Genomic DNA, 20,609 nt, shown 5'->3' with positions numbered 1-20,609 from the left:
GGCGATGGAGACGTCGAACCGTCGGTGGTTCAAATGGCTCTGGTAAATGTCGGGGCGACATCGGAAAAAAAAAAGAAAAAAAAAAGAAACGTAAGCATGTGTTTGGCGTTGAATATATGTCCTTGCTCGTACTTACTGACTTCTTTCATCGATGGAGCCACTCGCCGTGCTTATGAGTTTCACCAACCCCCAAACGACGCCAATAGCTATTCTCCGCATGCAATCTGACAGGGAAACTGGGAGACGCTGTTCCTCAAAATGGCGGAACGCGGCTACCAAAAGTGGTTAAGCGTTTTGTGAACTGCGCTGCACATTAACTGTAATAAAAAACTATGTATGCAGAAAAAGCTACAAAAAAACTATGTTTTCAAACCTACTGAAACTCGGTATTGGTTTCCAATAAGAACCATTGAAAGGTAGGTTTTGGGGAAATAAGTACTAAAGTTCCACAACTTGTGTAATGCTGCGTTTTATGTATTATTGCTCTCAAGATCCCCAAAGGTACCACGAGCACTAATGAGAATAAAGAAAACATAAATATAACGTCACCAGATATCATAGACCCATTTTAAAGGATAAGTGGTAAGCGTCTACCAGAGATATCGTTATCTCTGGTAGACGCATGCCTTCGATGAAATCTGAAACGTTAGTACTGTGTGAAGGAAAAGAGCCGTCCTCTCTCCTGTCTAAAGGTCAAGGAAAAGATGTCGGTCGGTTTTCACTGCCTTTGGCCATTGTTGTTCATTGTATTTCTTTTTGTCATGCTTACGTGTCAGAGTTGTTATTGAAATAAACAATACGAAACTCGGCTTCTGTCACAATACTGACGTGTTCGCGGAAATATTTATGGAAACACTATTTGCGCAGCTATCCTCTTGAAGAGGTGTCGACGCATGAGCTCTTGGTGTGGTAGAATTATGGGGTTCTGCTTCGCAGTTTTCCTTGCTTTATGGGGCGCCGCACTGTCCAAATCTGATAAAGGATTTAATATAACAGTGCTGCACACCAATGATATTCATTCTCATTTTCTTCAAAGCAACAAGAGAGGTGGGAGTTGCACAGAGAAAGACCTAAACAAGAGTGCGTGCTACGGTGGAGTGGCCAGAATTATAACAAAGGTATGATATAATCATTATTTCTGTAAATATCATAGAGACAAAATTCATAGCCGAATTTCTATCAAACAATTAGAGGTTTGTGAATTACAAAATATTATATTAATTTAAAACGAAGCAAATTGTGTATATATATTTCATAAATACAATTATTTTGTGAACCAAGGCAGTAAGTATTACCAGATTTAAAGGCGGAAATAATATATTAGCCCAAGCATCTGCACGGTAGATTTTGATTTTGGTATAGGAACCGAAAGTAAAACTTTACAGCTTATTATTATGTAAATAAATCTTGGTCAAAACTACTTTTTGGTCCTTCGAAAGTTCCAGCGAGCTCGCTTTTGCATCTCAATTCAGCGCATCAAATAATATAAAAGCGTGTGCAAAAAAATTTGGCGTTAATGCAGTTTTCAGTTTGGACTTTAAGTTGGGCAACCTCACCCCGTTCCAAAGAGAGCAAAAAGGGTGCCAAAAGGGCCACAGGGAAAGTCTGTGCCTTGTGAAACTGGCGTTGTTTACGACATACCGATGACGTGCGGTTTTAAGTATATAGGGCAGACCTCAAGATGTTTGAACGATCGTCTGACAGAGCACAAAAAAAAACGTAAAGATAAAATCGACTAATTCCGAAATTGAGACACATGTTCAAGAATGCAGAAACTGCTCAGCCGAGTGGTCCGGTACAACTGTAATATGCAAAGAGATCAATGACGTTAAAAGGGTTGTAAAAGCGACAGTAAAAATTAGGTCGATCGGCAATTGCATAAGCCAGGCCTCTAAGCTTCTTAGTGATAGGGCGAAAGCTTTTCTGCGAGTATGAATTGAACAGGTCTTGTGTTTTTTTCGCCAGAGGTACCTCCTTTGTCATGATCTTGTTCCGTTTGTATACATACGTAAAAAAGAAAAAAAAATGTGTAACAGGTTGATGGGTTTGAACTGCAGTCGGTTCCGTGTGGTTCGTTTCTTTGTTTTTTGTAAAGATAAGAGTGGCTGCGAGGTCAAAGAATGTTACCTTCGGCCGACGTTTTGATTGCGTGTAGCTTTTGTTAGTTCAAACTGATTCTTTCTTTTTTTTTTAACACTGTTGTGGCTGCGAAGTCAAGACGTGTCCCCTTGGTGCCTTTGTTTGAAGTGTTTTTGATGGGGACGATTTTGGGATCAGGATGTATAAAGGGAGGGAGAACTGAATAAAGTGGTTCGCTGTGTTTGAGACGTCGTCGTGTTTCTTCCACCCAGTCTCAGGTGGTCTAAAATATGGTAAACTTACACCAGCTCGCCTGCGCCCTAACTGTTTTTTCATTAATCGTACCTGAGGCCGGCTTAGTCCCCTTTTCTTGTGCATCTTCGATTCCTTCATCGCCACCAACCGCTCTACTACTGAAAGCTGTCACGGTCCTGGACAAGCTGGGACGTCGCCTTGCGGAACTGGAGGCTGAAGTAGCGTTTTTCGGCATATGCTTACGGAAGAGGTACGTTGACCCGGAACTTTTCAAGCATTTGTCACCATCGGCGAGTTCTTGGTTAATCAAGAAGAAGATATTGAAGACCTACAGGGACGGTGCAAGTCAGAGAATCCAGGATGTCCGCAACGCAAGCGATAGACTGTGGTTTTTGCTGCTGGGAAAGGACTTCAGGCAACATCGGGACTTCCAGAACTGGAACGACATCAAAAGGGCCCACTTCAACCGGACTTGGTGCGTAAAGCGAAAGCATGTTTTGGACGAATCCCGGACAAAAGCTCACCGGACAAAAGCTCACCGGACAGAAGCTCACCGGACAAAAGCTCACCCGACAAAAGCTCACCCATTTTTTCACAGACCCGGACAAAAGCTCACCCATATTTTCACAGACCCGGACAAAAGCTCACCACGAGAAAATTTCATGTTGGTCCTAACACGAGTGCGGACAACTTAGGTGCATGCGTGCGACACAAAAAGGCAACGATAAATTAAAGCTGACAAACGCATGGTTTGTTGATTTTAGTAGAAACAAGTTTATTTATCGATTGGTTAGAAGCGAATGCAGTGCCCCACTAGCTCCAGCAGTCTTGGTAGATCTCGATGTACATGCAAGCCCTCGCACATATTTCTAAGACGGTGCTGCAGGTGCAGAGTAATTTTTCGCACCCGCTTTACGGTGGGCTCACCTTTCCGGGCTTTTGTCAATGCCGTGGCAACGAGCGCCTGATTTTGCTGTAGGCATTCAATCAGCCTCAAGACGCTTGCATGGGCGTGGCCGACGGGCTTCTGGAACCCGGTACTCTATCTTTCGCAGGTGTTGCTCATCCGGTCTTTATCTTGAAGAGTGGTGTCGTACATATTCCACTGTACCGGGGGAGACTCCGGTCGCCGTCGGCGCAGAATCAGGCGAAGGGAAGAATTCGCTCTGGGTGCCGCCGCAGATGGAACAGAAGCATAAAGAAAGCGGCCGTTGAAATACGTGCAATCAAAATAGTCCAGTAGGTAGCGATGTCACCGGTAGACTTTTCCCTGGTATTCAGTTCTTGTGGAACAAGCTGTGGTAGAAGGAACCCGAGCCTATCTAAAATCCCGCACAATTTTTTAAATTGGTCATCTGTCTGTACTTTTCCGAAAGGCCGAACTCCCGTTCTTTCAAAGTATTTTTAAAAAATTCTCAACTCAATGGTGGATGAGGTACAAGTTCTCTTAAAAATGGTCCAATGTCCATTGCGTCCGCACTTTATTTCAGCCCGTGTTTCGCCCGGATAGTAAAAAAGAAAGAAATCGAGGTGAGCTTTTGTCCGGGTCTATCAAAAAACGGGTGAGCTTTTGTCCGGGTCTGTCAAAAAACGGGTGAGCTTTTGTCCGGTGAGCTTCTGTCCGGTGAGCTTTTGTCCGGTTACCGTTTTGGACAGTGTTAAGAGATTAAGCGCGTGCGGGAGAATGGATGGAAGACTAGTGGATAGAAATCTTGTTAGACAGATGTGTCAGGGAGTTTCCCATGAAAACAGCTATCTTGATGTGCCCCATGCGTCCCTTGTAAACCCATGTAGAGAAGCGGTATCCCGGAAGACTGAGGAATTTTTAAGTAGAGGGCCGAAGTTTTGTTTAAATGTAAAACCGTCGAGACTGGACGTGTTCTCGTCGATACAGACAGTCGCGAAAGTTGTCACTCAGGATCAGAAGGCAGCTTTTGTTGATCAAGCAATTGGCCGAATAGAAAATGTGATGGGCAGAGATTACCCGACGGAAAGAAGGAACATCAGTGAGGTAAAAGCGGCAAAAAACGAGTTAGATTGTAAATCGCTAGAGATGTTGCAGACGGACAAAACTGGGAAGTTTGCAGTCTTACCCAAGCCGGTTTTCCGGAAGAAGGCAAAGGAGGCGTTGGATTCCCTGTTTGCGGAATGGACCGGGATGGACCGGGAATATTGGAAAGTTGAGAAAAGAGATTTGTGGGGTTGTTCGGGAAGAGGAATTTGAAGGGATGGCGAAAGGGATATTGAGCTCAAGACACTCAACATTGAGCCTGAAGTTTTTTTCTAAAAGACCATAAACCTGAGCTTCCTTTCCGCGCAGTGATAAATGAGAACGGGACTTGGCAGAAGGTGGTGTCTAAATTCCTGCAACAAGGATTAGAGTATGTAAGGCTTGAAGATTCGCTCTCACTGAGAAACTCAAACGAATTAATTGATATCCTGGAGGTCCATCATGGCAGGAAGTGTTAGATATTTTTTATGGACATAAAAGACCTTTATTATTCTTTGAAGAAGAGCAGACTGTTGAAGCGTGTAAAAGAGGCCCTGGAGCGTAATCTTGTAAAATTTCAGTCAGGTTCGGGCATTTCGGTAGACTGTTTCCTGACGGTGTTGGATTTGTATCTTCGTTCAACGGTGGTAGAATACGATGGGAAAAAAATTGTGCAGAAAAATGGAGTGTGCATAGGCTCATCGGTAGCACCAGCTTTGGCGGAGATATATTTAAACTCACTTGATTCTACAGTGGTAGAAGGACTAGGAAAAATGCCGTCGGGCAGCTGTATAGTCAGGAGATATGTCGACGACATTGTGGTATGCACCTTTCAGAGTGGAACTGCGGAGAAGCTAAAGTCACTAATAGTGTCATCAGCTCCTGAACTGAAGTTCACAGTGGAAAAACCAACGAATAATAGGTTACAGTTTTTGGATCTAAAACTTCATGTGGGTGAAACCCTATGCTGGGAGTATGGAAAAGATGCCCCGAAACCAGTACTCCCGAAGAAGAGCTGCCACTCGAAGACGGTAAAGGCGAGTGTCGTTAGATCGCTGTTCCCCAATGCTTTGAACAGGTCACGTGTTCATTTCGTGGCTAAGGCAGTGAGGGGGCAGTGGCAACGATTGATGAACGCAGGCTACGAGGGAGATTTCATCGGGAGGCAAATGACATTAATGAACCGGGAAAAGGAAAACGCGGTGGAAAAATTGAGACACAGAATCGCAATGATGTCGTATTTTCACACCGTGTCACACAACATAAAAGCGTGTGCAAAAAAATTTGGCGTTAATGTAGTTTTCAGTTTGGACTTTAAGTTGGGCAACCTCACTTCGTTCCAAAGAGAGCAAAGAGGGTGCCAAAAGGGCCACAGGGAAAAGTCTGTGCCTTGTGAAACTGGCGCTGTTTACGACATACCGATGACGTGCGGTTTTAAGTATATAAGGTAGACCTCAAGATGTTTGAACGATCATCTGACAGAGCACAAAAGAAACGTAAAGATAAAATCGACTAATTCCGAAATTGCGACACATGTACGAGAATTCAGAAACTGCTCAGCCGAGTGGTCCGGTACAATGGTAGTATGCAAAGAGATCAATGACGCTAAAAGGGTTGTAAAAGAGACAGTAAAAATTAGGTCGATCGGCAATTGCATAAGCCAGGCCTCTATGCTTCTTAGTGATAGGGCGAAAGCTTTTCTGCCAGTATGAATTGAACAGGTCTTATGTTTTTTTCGCCAGAGGTACCTCCTTTGTCATGATCTTGTTCCGTTTGTATACATACGTAAAGAAGAAAAAAAAAAGGTGTAACAGCTTGATGGGTTCGAACTGCAGTCGGTTCCGTGGGGTTCGTTTCTTTGTTTTTTTGTAAAGATAAGAGTGTCTGCGAGGTCAAAGAATGTTACCTTCGGCCGACGTTTTGATTGCGTGTAGCTTTTGTTAGTTCAAAGTGATTTTTTTTTTTTTTTAACACTGTTGCGGCTGCGAAGTCAAGACGTGTCCCCTTGGTACCTTTGTTTGGAGTGCTTTTTATGGTGACGATTTTGGGATCAGGATGTATAAAGGGAGGGAGAACTGAATAAAGTGGTTAGCTGTGTTTGAGACGTCGTCGTGTTTCTTCCACCCAGTCTCAGGTGGTCTAAAAAATGGCAATATCGAAGGCTATTTTATTCAGGGCTACCAATAAGCCAATCGTGCCAAATCATACCATCCAACTTGGCTCTTCGGAAATTGAACTAGTAAATAAACGTACAACTTCAGGTGTATTTATTTCGGAGCACTTGACGTGGCAATCTCATGTCAACTATCTAGTTGGTAAACTTTCTCGGATTGTCGGTATTGTCGCTCGTTGCCGGAGTGTTTTACCCCCAACATTAAGCTGCAAATTTACCACGCTCTATTTCAGTCTCATTTAAACTGTCGCCATCTCGTGTGGGCTACAACGACAAAAACTAATCTTCAAAATGTACTACTACTGAAAAAAAATATAGTACGCTATAATGCGGATGTTTCGTATACAGACCACACAGAACTTTTGTTTACAAAATTTAGAATACATCCTGTTGCGAGCATGTACGAAATTCGTTTACTCTGTGTGATTCGTTTTTCATCTCAGGCATTTGTAGATGTTTGTACATTATTTCAGGACTCAAATAAATGAAAGTAATGTTAACACACACCGTACAGAGACATATGTGCTTCCTCGATCTCGCACAAACTATAACTTTCAGTAACTACATTATAATGTACCATATTTTTAAACAAGTATATCACAAACAATATAAACATGTACACGTTCAACAACAAAAAAAAAAGACCTCCGCTTGCACTGTGAGGGATAGCGCGGCACCGAGCGGGCCCGTCCCGGGGATGCGCGGGGGAACGGGAGGGAAGAGGAAGAAGCGGCAGTAAATAGCAAATGTACGCGGGACTGGCCGCAGGTGACTCGAACGGTGTCGGAAGTGGCGTAGTGTGAATCGATACATAACAACATATATATATATAGATATAAAGTGAGAGAGAGAGAGAATAAGTCAGAGATGCGTACTTGCGGAGTTGCTATGCCAGGAGTTTATTGTATGTATTACGACAGTTTCGCCGAGAGGCTCGGCTCCGTCAGGAGATGGCATACGTGCGAGGGCATCAGACTGCGCAAAGCAGTAAGCGGCCAATGGGGCGAGAAAAACGTGATGTCAGGAAATATAAAAGTAAAAAGACATATAAAAAATATATTAAAACAAAATAAAACATCCCAAACGTTTTTCTTTTTTTTTTTTTTTTTTTAGCGCGCTTTTACGGTAGGGCGACGGGTTTCAAAGCTAAGGAGGCGTATATGAGTGTTCCGACACTGCGGTGGGTACAATAGGTAATAAAAGGACGGCACAGGCTCTGGACCGACATCTTCGGTACTAATAGACCTTTTGCGAAATCCCCCAAGCGCCCCGGCCCGCGCGCGAGGAATTGTGGGAGAGATTGTCCCTCGCCTGACCGCTCTGCCTTGAGATCGCATTGCCTTGTCACTTGTCTCCTCTTAATCCTCTGTTTTTAGATTTTATTACCTATTTTATATCTATTCCAGTGTAATTTCTATTGCCTCTAAGCGTTTCCATTCTCTTCGGCGCGCGATATTTCTTGTATATATAGAGTGTTTGTGTCTTTATTTCGCCTTTTTCGACGGGAGTGCCGACGGACAACACGCCGCTTCGCGCGTCGTTCCCCGGGTGAGTACTACCATTGCTACCGATTCCTATCGCGCTGTTAGCAGTTCATATTGGTTCATTTGACCCGCGTGCAGTCAAGAGGAGCCGTTTATGAACACCCGCGCACGTGTCATAGGGGTCAGCGGTGTTCTGAATCAACAATCGCGACGCGAGAGCCGAGTGCACTGTGGTTTGGCCGCGCGCGCTCGCTCCGTTGACTCGCACTGCAGCGTATGCCTTCGAGTTCCGCTTACTTGACCAAGATACAGCACGCCGCTTGGTCGCCGCGAACCATTCGTCCGAATGTTTGCGAAGCTGAGGCATATGTAACGCTGCGGCGCCTGACAACTGCGCGCTGCGGCGCGATCCCTTCGCGGACGGCTCAACGTCGCGACTTGAATGCGCCTATGGCATGCCTTCGTAATCTATCTGCTAAGCTGTTGTCAATGCCAACGCCTTTTTTCAAGTGCAGAGATGTGATGCCGCGAATCATTTGTCCGAATGCCTGCGAAGCCGTAACACCGTTCGTCATAAATCCAACGCTGCGGTGTCTGACAAACTGCGCGCAGCGGCGCGAGCCCTTCTTAGGGCACGACCACATTAGCGTTTCGGAGGCCTGCGGCGCGACGGTCGTCGCTGCCGGTTGCCGGCGGAAACCAGTTTTCGGCTTCAACGTCACGACGTGCGGCGCCGCACACCCAACCGCTCCATGCGCGGTTCAGAGCTCAGTGCCGCACGCCGCAGAAGAGAGGAGCCAATGGGAGGTGGCGTAGATAGTGACGTCGCGATGCCATGGCAACGCTCAAGCCGGTCCTCGGCGCGTCTCGAAGCGAAAGACGTATTTCGTGTCGTCTGCTCCCCCTATTTCCCCCCGATGCCTTCCCCAACGGAGCGGTTCCTTGAAGCTAACCGCTGGGAAATTATAGGAGAGGAATTCGGAATTACAAGTGAGTTTCTCCGTGGCACTTGTTACATGTCGTCTCTGTTGTGACGGATGTCGTGTTGATTTGGTGACACTTTCGAGAGTTGCCTTCATCTCTGGCGCGCCTCCGGGGCAGCAAAGCCCCGGCGGCGCGCCAGACCTGTCCTGTCCTTCGGTGTTTCGGTAGAACCAACTCGGCCGGACCCAAAACCTGCGCCTCCTTCCCTTCAGAGCGCGGCGACGTCGCAAGATCAACGAGCAGGCTAGGATGATCACATTCACGCTGAACACCAGGTCATTATGAACTCCTACCGTCTAGACACCGAGTGTGGAACGGAAGAACCTAACGAAGAGCAGACGATGAAAGAGCGGGAAATCCGACGGGAGGCGCGATCGAGGGATCCAGTGCTGTCACGTGACGCCTGCAAAACGGAGGTCAATGTGGACTCCTCGCGTTGGGACGCCGGGCGGCGTTGCCGCCCGGCGGCGCCGTTCACGCTAGTGTGGTCGGGCCTTTAAGCGCCGGTGGCCCAACGTCGCGGCTTGTATGCGCTTATGGCATTTGTGCCTTCTTAATCTATCTGCTAAGCGGTTGTCAGTGGCAAACACCCTTTTTCAAGCGCAGAAATGTACTGTCACCCAGGCAGTTATCTTGAAACTCGTAGTTCCTTCGATAATTTTATTTATCTAGTCAAGATGTCAGCTCAAGGTATTTTAATTCGTTAGGTGACTTTCAGCAGCAACATGGCCTTTGGTACAGTTTGCTGTGTACCAGGCTGTGCAAAGAATACTGCCAGCGCACAGCATGTTTCCTGGCACCGCTTTCCAAAAGACAGCGTCCTGTAAAGCGTTCGGGTGAAGACAACTGCGTGCTGTTGTCAGGCGCCGCAGCGTTGGATATGCCGAACGGTGTTACGGCTTCGCAGGCATTCGGACAAATGATTCGCGGCATCACATCTCTGCACTTGAAAAAAGGCGTTGGCATTGACAACAGCTTAGCAGATAGATTACGAAGGCATGCCATAGGCGCATTGAAGCCGCGACGTTGAGCCGTCCGCGAAGGGATCGCGCCGCAGCGCGCAGTTGTCAGGCGCCGCAGCGTTACATATGCCTCAGCTTCGCAAACATTCGGACGAATGGTTCGCGGCGACCAAGCGGCGTGCTGTATCTTGGTCAAGTAAGCGGAACTCGAAGGCATACGCTGCACTGCGAGTCAACGGAGCGAGCGCGCGCGGCCAAACCACAGTGCACTCGGCTCTCGCGTCGCGATTGTTGATTCAGAACACCGCTGACCCCTATGACACGTGCGCGGGTGTTCATAAACGGCTCCTCTTGACTGCACGCGGGTCAAATGAACCAATATGAACTGCTAACAGCGCGATAGGAATCGGTAGCAACGGTAGTACTCACCCGGGGAACGACGCGCGAAGCGGCGTGTTGTCCGTCGGCACTCCCGTCGAAAAAGGCGAAATAAAGACACAAACACTCTATATATACAAGAAATATCGCGCGCCGAAGAGAATGGAAACGCTTAGAGGCAATAGAAATTACACTGGAATAGATATAAAATAGGTAATAAAATCTAAAAACAGAGGATTAAGAGGAGACAAGCGACAAGGCAATGCGATCTCAAGGCAGAGCTGCCAGGCGAGAGACAGTTTCTCCCACAATTCCTCGCGCGCGGGCCGGGGCGCTTGGGAAAATTGCAAATCGTCGATCGCCCGTAAAGCTAAAGGGGTGTCCAAACAGGACACTACAAAACCCACGACTGCGACAAATCGTGAAAATTGAAGCGGGAACGTCCACTTCAATTTTCACGATTTGTCGGGGTCGTGGGTTTTGTAGTGTCCTGTTTGGACACCCCTTGAGCCGTAACAGCGTCCGTTCTCCGCGACGGTCACCCCGCCTCCCCTCGGACGCCGCACGCCGCGGAAGAGAGGAGAGAGGGGAGCGAGGAACAGATCGCGGGCTAGGGGGGCGCGGGGGAGGGGGGGGGGGGGGGGGGAGAACGCCACTGGATAGTTTCAAAGACGTCGTCGTATTGGACAGTGAATTAAAAATACAAATTGAAAAGATGAAACATTAAAATTAAAATTAAAATGAATAACATAAATACGCATGCCTAGGGTCAAGACCGAGTAACGTTGTGTGCAGCAGGACAGCATTGCGCGGAAGGCGCAGATTAGCTTCGCCTTTCAATGAAAAAACTAACAAAAAAGTGAAAGCCGTTTACCACTCCCTGTAACGCCGAATTGGAGCGCAGCTCTTGAGGAGGAGGAGGGGAGGGTACTGGGGGCCACGTGTTCTCGGGGGGGGGGGGGGGGGGTCACGTGACCCCCCCCCCCGAGGGCACGTGACCTTGGTGGGGGCACATGGGGGCAAACACGTGCCCCCTCAGAGGTCACGTGACCTCGGGAGGGGGTCACGTGACCTCGGGTTGTGACTCCCCAGGTCACGTGACCCTCCGGGTCACGTGACCAAAATTTTTCCTCTAGATTTAGCGGGGAAATTTTTTCCGCTAGATTTAGCGGGGAAATTTTTTCTGCTAGATTTAGCGGGGAAATTTTCCACTAGATTTAGCGGGGAAATTTTTCCGCTAGATTTAGCGGGGAAATTTTTCGCTAGATTTAGCGGGGAAATTTTTTCCGCTAGGTTTAGCGGGGAAATTTTTTCTGCTAGATTTAACGGGGAAATTTTTTCCGCTAGATTTAGCGGGGAAATTTTCCGCTAGATTTAGCGGGGAAATTTTTCCGCTAAATTTAGCGGGGAAATTTTTTCCGCTAGGTTTAGCGGGGAAATTTTCCGCTAGATTAAGCGGGGAAATTTTTTTCGCTAGATTTAGCGGGGAAATTTTCCGCTAGATTTAGCGGGGAAATTTTTCCGCTAAATCTAGCGGGGAAAGTGTTTTCGCTAGATTTAGCGGGGAAATTTTTCCGCTAGATTTAGCGGGGAAATTTTCCCGCTAGATTTAGCGGAGAATTTTTCCCGCTAGATTTTTCCGCTAAATTTAGCGGAGAAATTTTTCCGCTAGATTTAGCGGGGAAATTTTTCCGCTAGATTTAGCGGGGAATTTTTTCCGCTAAATATAGCGGGGAAAATTTTTACGCTAGGTTTAGCGGAGAAATTTTTCCGCTAAACCTAGCGGGGAAATTTTTCCGCTAGATTTAGCGGGGAAATTTACCCATAATGCACCGCGCGGTTACGCCGACGGCGACGGCGACGGCGACGCCGCTCAAGCCGGAAACGGGCCCCTAAGAGCTGCGCTCTAAAATGTAATATTAACGGATCTCGCATATGAGTGGGTAAACTGAGGAAAAAGAACGAAGCGCGTGTGGAAGGCTCACTGTTTCGTACAAACACACACACACACACACACACACACAAATAATGGTCCGATTCCAACAGCAAATACAGCGCCACTTGGTAAGGGTGTGTGTTGTACCCTGTTAATTCTTACACAATGTTTTAATCGCTGCAAGTGTTCCTGAACGCGTCTCATCTCTATAAGTAGAGCCTTGTTCATTGTCGTCCTGGTAACGAAAGGAAAGACCCCTTCAAGCTGGTGGCGTGAACGCGTTCAGAATGCCCGTTTTGTACTGAGCCTAGTGAGTCCGTAGTTAAGACGCAAAACTTGCGTCGTTACACTTTATAGCCCTCCGCACTTCGAACGCAAAGAGGCAGCGAAACCGCAAGCTGCGCTGTTCAGGGGGTGGGTTTCTAGCAGTAAGCCGATGATGTCGCAAGTTACCATCAGCCACGGGTAGCGACTCGCCGCCGGCCGCATCAGACCAGGAGGGTTTCCCGCTCTCGGCTTTGCTTCCTGCCAGGCCGGCCAGCTACAAGTATCCCGGAGTACATCTCGCTTCCTCACGGGCAGGGTCGTGGAGCGACATAACCTACAGAAAGTCGTTCTGTCGCTGTCATGAACAGCCAGATTTGAGTCGTGAATTTACCCAATAAAACTGCTCCGTGGCTTTATAGGAATGACAACCCTGAGGGGAGAATCATTACCCTTCCCTTCATTGGTCGTTAGGATGAAGTAAACCAACAAGTTCTTTTCACCCAGCAGGTATAAATCCAAGAGCTCATTAACTCGTCCATCACTGTAACATCCGCTGACAAAACCATTGCACTTTCTAGGCCTCAACAATATTTTCCTTGCTTACCACTTCACCCCAAGTTATGATACTCTACTCTCTCGTGTAGCGCTCTAAAAATGCTACAATACCCGATCTGCACATTTGCCGTCTGTTTTGTCCACGCGCAGCCCAGTTCTAAAGTGCTCCCGCCTGGCAAAAGAAAGCTATGCACGAATCCAGGTTCTGTAGAAAATAATGGACCAATTTTTCATCGCAGCAACTCTAGCCACGTCGGAACGTTCAACCACGGTCGGTGCACAGACGTAGGCCCGGCACTCCCAACGCCCACGAAAGCGTCTCGATTATCGCCGTCAGAGGCGTTCATGAGCTCGCCGACGTCTCCCACGTCCACCTCCGAAGCTTGAATCCCAGGCTCCGACAGCGTTTGGAAGCCCATGCCTCCGCTCATTGGAAGACGTCCGGTGGCGTCCGGCACTCTCTGGTTCTCGCTCTTGGACGAAGCGTCGCTTTTCGCGCTCACATCGTGCTCGGCCTCCTATCGTCGGGTAACCTTTGCTCTGACAATTACGAGCGTTCAGCGAGTTCGGTGCGTCGGTCCCCCAAAATGGTCAAGAAACGCGTCGAGAGTGACCTCCAAGGGACGCTCGAAAGCGAGAGTCAGCTGTTCGGATCCCACGTTGGAGCGCCAGACAATGTGGGTGTCCACTCTAGCCAACGCCCAAACAGGCCCCGTCTCGACCGTCCCTAAGGAGATCCCGGGACGCAAGATACAAAGGGCTTCAAAGCCCATGCGCACATCCGCGTTTTAACGGGTTTGAGTGCATTGAGGCGTCCTTGCGGCCCGAAGCGGTTGCTTGCGGTACGACGCGCGCTGTCGCGCAACGCCTTGCAACGCGCCTCAAGGGAGTCGAAACCTGCTCAACGTTGGACGCGGCAGTAGCGGCCGCGCGTTGCGTTGAACCAATCAAAAGCCAAAAAAAGAAGGGTCACGTGATCGCTCGCGCCACTCGACGATGGGTACCCAGTTCTCCGTTCCCAGAACCTGTTTTTTCGTTTTGTGGAGCGGTGGTGAATGCGCGAGCAAGTTTTTCCCAGGGTGCGTTGACTCAAGCTGGACAGAACGTCCGGGAAGCCAGCGGGATTGTTCCAAGATCGACCACATCGACGCTGACTTAGGCCGCCGTCATGCTACCGTGAATTTCGCTTACTATTTGTGAGCCGCTAGCGGCGATAGCGCGTTCTTTTTGGCTCTTGATTGCGGTCGACAGCATGTGAACGTAACTGTGTGTACAATCTCGGCGGAAGCGCTCTTCGCAAAGCTGCGCGTACGCTTGACGTTCGGGATCGCATCGCGCTCAAACGCAAATGCAGAGCTGGCAGTAATGTAATTACTGTAATGAAATTACAGTAATTTAATTACTTGTTCCAGTAATTAGTAATGTAATTCATTACTTTTTGTAGCACTTAATTTAGTAATCTAATGAATTACTCCAGCGACGGTAATTGTAATTAAATTACCTAATTACTTTTTCGCACCAGGCATATTTTTTGTGTCCACAATACACAAGAGCGCTTTTCTTTTTATTTTACTTTTTCTTTTTCCTCTACACCTTTCCAAAAAACGCTCTTTGGCCGCCGCTATGTTGCTGATGCTAATGCGGCTGGTGCGACTCTCGCGCCCGCTATCAGCTAGAGATTTTCTACCACTCTCTTGAACTGTGAAAACCCGCTCAGTGCGATTCTGTACCTATGTTTTGCGGTTTTGCATTCGACGTTTTCTGGCCCCTCTTGAAAGTTTCCGCTTACTTTTTCTGATGCATACTGCGTACCCTCTCTGTGTTATCGTCCACTGTTAGAAATAGGGCTGGTAAGTGCCTTCCCTTCGAGCTTTTCTGCTCGACATTCTGGGGAAACGAAGGAGGGGAAGTAGGTTGAACCAAGGCCCCTGGTGGAACGGCCCTCGACGCGATTTTGCGAACAATGACAAGTGTTCTCCCCCTCCCAAAGATAATCCGCGTAGGGTCCTCAGTCATTTCCAAAAATAGTTGTCCGGGTTGGAGTGGGAAACGGATCAGTCGCGTGCGTTCCTCTGTCCATCGGTAAACATGCAACAGAGAGTTCTAGCTGTGTGTCATGAACTGTGTAAATAATGTTAATAAAGTTATCTGTAAAATGAAGTTATCAATAGCTCCTTTATATTTAGAAGTATTCAAAAGTAATGCAAAAGTAATGTCATTACTTTTAAAAGTAATTTGTAATGGTAATTAATTACTTTCAGGCTGTGGTAATTTGTAATGTAATTTAATTACATTTCAGCAATTTTCAGCAAAGTAATTAGTAATGTAATTTAACTACAAAATATGAGTAATTTGGCCAGCTCTGCGCAAATGTGCGTATTGGCGTTTACTCTTTCACAGTTGGTCGAGCTGGACAGCGACTTGACCTTTCGCGATTCACTTTAAGAGCTTTGTTCTCGAGCTCGCCACCGGAGCTCTGCCCCGTGCCCCGTGGAATTTTCGTCTTCCTCTCTTTTCGCCGGCCTCGCAGCACTATCTTACTTTTTTGGAGCTTTCCGGTTTTGTAAATAATGCAGAAACCAGACACGTAACGCTGGCGACGAGGAAAACCATGGATAGTTCAGCGATCATGGCGTCAGGTGTAATTCCGGACTACACTCCTGGTACAAGTTGGACGTCCTGGAAGGAGCGCCTAAAATTCTGCCTCGAGACCAACATTGTAACGGAGCCTCCAAAGAAGCGAGCTCTGCTCATCAGCCTATGCGGGGAAGAAACATATCGCAAGGCTTGCGATTTACTTCGCCCAGAAGTGCCACCCGAGGTTCCCTATGGCGACATCATGTAACGTCTATCACGCAACTTCGAGCCTGATCCATCGGAACTGCTCGGAAGATGAAAACTTCACAAACGTGATCAGGTTTGGGTTTCCTCACGAAACCACCCCAGAATAAGTCGATGCACAGCGAGACCTTGCAAAAGGTTGCAACTACGGCACAACAACAGTCACGACCGTGATACCTGCCACGGCAATCGCACAAGCGTTGAGCGGCTCCGCTACCCAGCAATCAGAAGAGACACCGAAAGCACCTTGTAGCAGGCATTGATGACACAGGTGATGATGATGATTAAGGACTTTATGGCGCAAAATGCAACCTTGTTCAGTGCGCCAGACGAGGTTATATATTCTATTAATTTAGTACGTCGTCACCTGACAGATATGTGTTGTATTAGAACTGGCGCAAGACGTCAGCGCTAGAAATAAAACTAAGTACACAATCAAGTGAGATGAAAGAGTAATCTCCCAGTAAAACTACAGGGCGAAAGTATATATGATACCTAAAAACTCGGTAAAATTATGCTGTCGTTTTTCTTCAAAACCAAAGCAAACTCCTGAAGTACGGTATGTAGGATGGACAACACAATCTCGGCAGTGTGCACACCGTGGTAGATGTTCGCCACAAAGGAGTTATTTGGGGGCGATATGTGAATGACCTATACAAAGAATACATAATCGAACTTTCTTAAGGCGGTTCCTGGAAAAGGTGCACTCTGCCACAACCCTAAGATGGGCAATTGGTGAAGTGAAGCTTATTGTCAGACTCCTTGTCCCATTCTGTCTGCGATCTATGTAAAATTGACGCGCTCACGACTGGTTTAATGTCCTGGTAGGCTACAGAGGCTGCTAATTGCTGAAGTTTTCTAGATGAGGAAGCGAGCCTCTCGTTGCCTAATATGCCCACGTGACTCGGAGCGCCACAAAATATAAGACAGTTTCAGTTATTTAATGCTCTATTAATCTGGGCACGTAAAAGCTGTACGAGCATTTTGCTGGCGTCTTTCAAGGAGATAATGGCAGTGATTACACTTTGTGAGTCTACAGATATAATGGGCCTTTCTATTTTCTTGAGTCCTATGTAATCAATCGCTAACAATACTGCATACAGTACCGCTGTAAAAATGCTTGCAATTGAATGAACCCATTCAAACCTAGAAATGTTCTCCAAGTGCATAGTAGCAATATTTTGTATCAACATGAGAAATTTGTAATAGCATCGTTGCTCTAACTATATTTAGAAGATGATAAAAATCAGCATTCTAGCTGGTGCAAATAATAAATGATTTTATATCCAAGATCATTTCTTCCAGGTGAAGGAGTTGAAAGGTAAGGTACCAAACCCGCTATTTTTCAATGGTGGAGACTTCTTTCAAGGCACCATCTGGTACACCGTTCTCAAATACAACATTGTTGCTCTTGCAATGGAGAACATGATGTATGACGCTGTGGTAAGTGGGACCACGCAATTAAAGTTTTATCCTGCGCGTTACGTTGTGAAAATGTATTAATACTTCTTTCAAAGTTGTTTCTGCTCATATAGGAATCACTTGATTTCCGCTTTCAACTCTTTCATATGCGTTTTTTTTTTTTTTACATCCTAGAAAGGTTTCACCGTATCGTGTACACATTTAGTTTTTGCCGCCCTAGTCCAGATAGCATTTGGAATGAGCAGAGTAGAGGTCTACGGTCGCAGTAATAAGATCCGCGCGGTGCTTGTGTAAAATCGTAATAAGAGTAGTCGTACTGTACTCCTCATCTTGCCCATCAAAAGCGGTACAGAGGCGCCAGGCATAATCTTATGGCAAGCTAAATTCCAAAATGAGCTTTATAAAACAAACAAAACACTTGACTAGTTTCCATGATCTTAGTTTACAATTTATTTTTACAGCAAAGCTGCTAAGGGCTTGTTTCCCCAAAATCGTGTCGGGTACCAAACGAATGTCGACACAACACTCTGGTTACCGCCGTCGCTCATAGATGGCGGTAGCTTCCCAGAGTGTTGTGTTTGCCGGTTGTCTGCATGCCGCCGTCGCTCATAGAAGGCGGCAAGATTTCTTCGGAGGAAGAGCGGGAACGGAACGAGCGGCGAGGTACGCAGCAGCGCGAATGGTTCCGCAACCGCCGCGAGGCCACTATTGCCTAAAGTTCCACTGCGTCAAGCGCTTCAGATTCCCTTGCGAAAGAAGAGCGGATCGCCCGCCTGGAAAGCCACCGCCGATAACAGAAGGTGCAGCTCCGCTGCTCTTCCTTCTTCACCAGAGCGGAAAGGCTGAAAGTTTTTTATGTCAAAAATATATCGGGAATTATAATAAATGGCTACCTTATTTGGTACATCGGATGACGCTGTTTTGGCTTACCTGATGAAACCATGTCAAACCAGGCTGGCGTAAAGATTCCACAGCATTTATTTCCTTCATAATTTATGCAGGCATCTGAAGGTCGTTAGAAACAAGGGGGAGCTATATTTATCGGCAAAATATCTTAATAAAGCAGAACTAGAACACGCAGAAAACACAAAAGACGCGCGATAAAATACTTCATCATTTCAATGTCAAAATTGCCACTGTCATTGACTGCATCTATGAGTGATGGAAGTCATTGCCAGTCAGCGGAGGATTGCGCGGAAAAGTGCGATAAGAAGGAGAGGTGTAAACACAATATAACGTCAACGAAACTTTTTTTAAATGAAGTGTTACCTCATATTCAAACGTAATGTAAAACAAACGTCAGTAAGAATGTATTCTGCTAAAACAAATGTCATATATTTCATTGAATGTGTGGATAGAGATAGACAGCGTGAAATAACGTAAATTATTTAGTATTGAAGTAGAGACACAATCGACCACACCGACGCTCGGGGTGACCACATGGAAAATAAGAATGTTACGCTGAAATATTGTTGCAGAAGGTTTTGAGCCAATCGTACAGAATGCAAGTCTATATAGGTAGAAGTTAAGACAGAGGATGAGGTGAGAGCGTGAAGGGACGTCAGAACACCGAGCTCTGCTTGGAATGATTAGTGGATAGACGCAAAGCTATCTCCCGTTGTCTCTACTCACTGTTCGAGGGCGTTCGGTGAATGAGTACAGACAAAGCTTTGCGTTTACCCATTAATCATTCCAACCAGAGCTGGGTGTTCTAACGTAAACGCGCGCAGCCAGCTCCTCCTCCTTCTCAATTTCTGCCCGTATTAGTCCTTCCTTAAACGCGAAACCTCCCGAAGAATAGTTAGATAAATGCTTCAAGCGCCAGCTCCTTGCTTCATAATGTGCCCCGCCTGCACGACCGCTCGTGTACCGACGGCATCCACTAAAGACTATAAGGCTTATTCCTCCCGAACCGAAAGTTCCTGCTGCAGTTTGTATAAGATGAGAGTGAGCATTGTATATAGATATTTTCTATTTGTTGCAAATGTCTTTGCGTTTTCCCGGCACCCTGGGCTTACCTCAGCAATACTCGCTTTAGCTTGTACACACAAACCTCTCACGCTAATTTCATTAATTCAAGAGTTCATATAACCTTAGCATAATCAAAATTTTGTTCCTGCTTGCGGCAGTAGAAAACTTGAAGGATCACCACTCTGCTTGGCGAGACAAATCCTTGAGGTGGCAGCCTCCAAAACTTCTTGACACAAATAGATCGTTGTACCTGTACGCCCATATCCTACTCTTCACTTTTTTTTTTCTGACTTTGTGTCTGTCATTTTTTCTCTTAAAGAGGCATTAATTTGAACTTTGAGATCGTATGTTTATGGTGTAAACTCTACTTAAGTGCCCTAAGCATTCCAGAAAACTAAGATTTTATATCATTCGTGGCTGTTTTTCCTATTAATAAACATTGGGGAAAGCTTCTTTTCCAGAGATTAACCCAAGCAGAAAAGGGCGTGCCGCAATGTTTTGCAGTGTTTTTATAAAAAAAAAAAATAGTCCTCGCATGATTGTAATTTGTGGATTCCTGGCGTACTTAGAGTGCGAGGTTGAGTTGGCTTCATAAAACGCCAATCTCAAAATTCGCTCCAGTACTGTCTCTCCTGGGAGCCCGCTTTTCCGACTGCATGCGGGGAGATGCACTGGCATTTCAAGCTTATTTACATGCATTTGTATGTTTTTGGTAACTGGTGGTCCCAGCTTCCTGTCAAGGCCCATTACAAGGGCCCTCGTTCGTCCGAAGGGTTATTATATCTGTTTCTTGACAAATTATTTTTGATTTTAACGGAATGTTCGATTTTGCGAGTACTTTCCTCAGCAATATTTTTCCCTATAAATTGACAAACAAAGCACAAAAACTTTAGAATTGTGGTTACTTCATGGCAAGTTTTAAATGGGATATAATGTGTAAGATAACCGCCTGGTGTCTCCACGCATCTGAGTAATCCATGGGAAACTCAAGAATTACGAGCCTTGCACTAAACAAAAAAGACGGCAAAAATATTGTTTTCGCAGCTTTCTGCATGTGAGACTATATATTTATTTTAGTTCATTCATTTTAGATGAAGCTTTTCATAGAAAAGAAAACACATTCATTAGGTAGCACACCAAAAAACATCAATATGCAAGAGCAGCGCCGCAATCTGCGTTTTTTGCTGGCGTACAAAGCAATTAGACAAAGAAAGTATACAAAATAAAACGTACTTCTCTACTTTGTCTAAACAACTTTGGTTTACTTAGCATATGCACCACCTTTCTTTACATGTACAAATTATTTTACATG

The 20,609-nt window shown here is 46.2% G+C and overlaps 1 protein-coding gene across 1 annotated transcript in view; it reads left to right on the top strand.

Moving 5' to 3' along the window:
• The first annotated feature begins 917 nt into the window (after positions 1–917).
• Positions 918–20,609, top strand: part of LOC8042861 (protein 5NUC-like) — a 97,448-nt gene continuing 77,756 nt past the window's right edge. Inside the window, exons 1-2 of the mRNA XM_040207091.1 lie at positions 918–1,118; positions 17,210–17,347. Coding sequence (XP_040063025.1) covers positions 918–1,118; positions 17,210–17,347 — 339 coding nt within the window. The remainder of the gene's footprint in view (positions 1,119–17,209; positions 17,348–20,609) is intronic.

Source organism: Ixodes scapularis, unplaced genomic scaffold (genome assembly GCF_016920785.2).
Source record: "Ixodes scapularis isolate PalLabHiFi unplaced genomic scaffold, ASM1692078v2 PGA_scaffold2__306_contigs__length_199485367, whole genome shotgun sequence".
NCBI lineage: Eukaryota > Metazoa > Arthropoda > Arachnida > Ixodida > Ixodidae > Ixodes > Ixodes scapularis.
The sequence above is the reverse complement of the archived record's forward strand: the minus strand, read 5'-3'. Positions and strand labels throughout refer to the sequence as shown.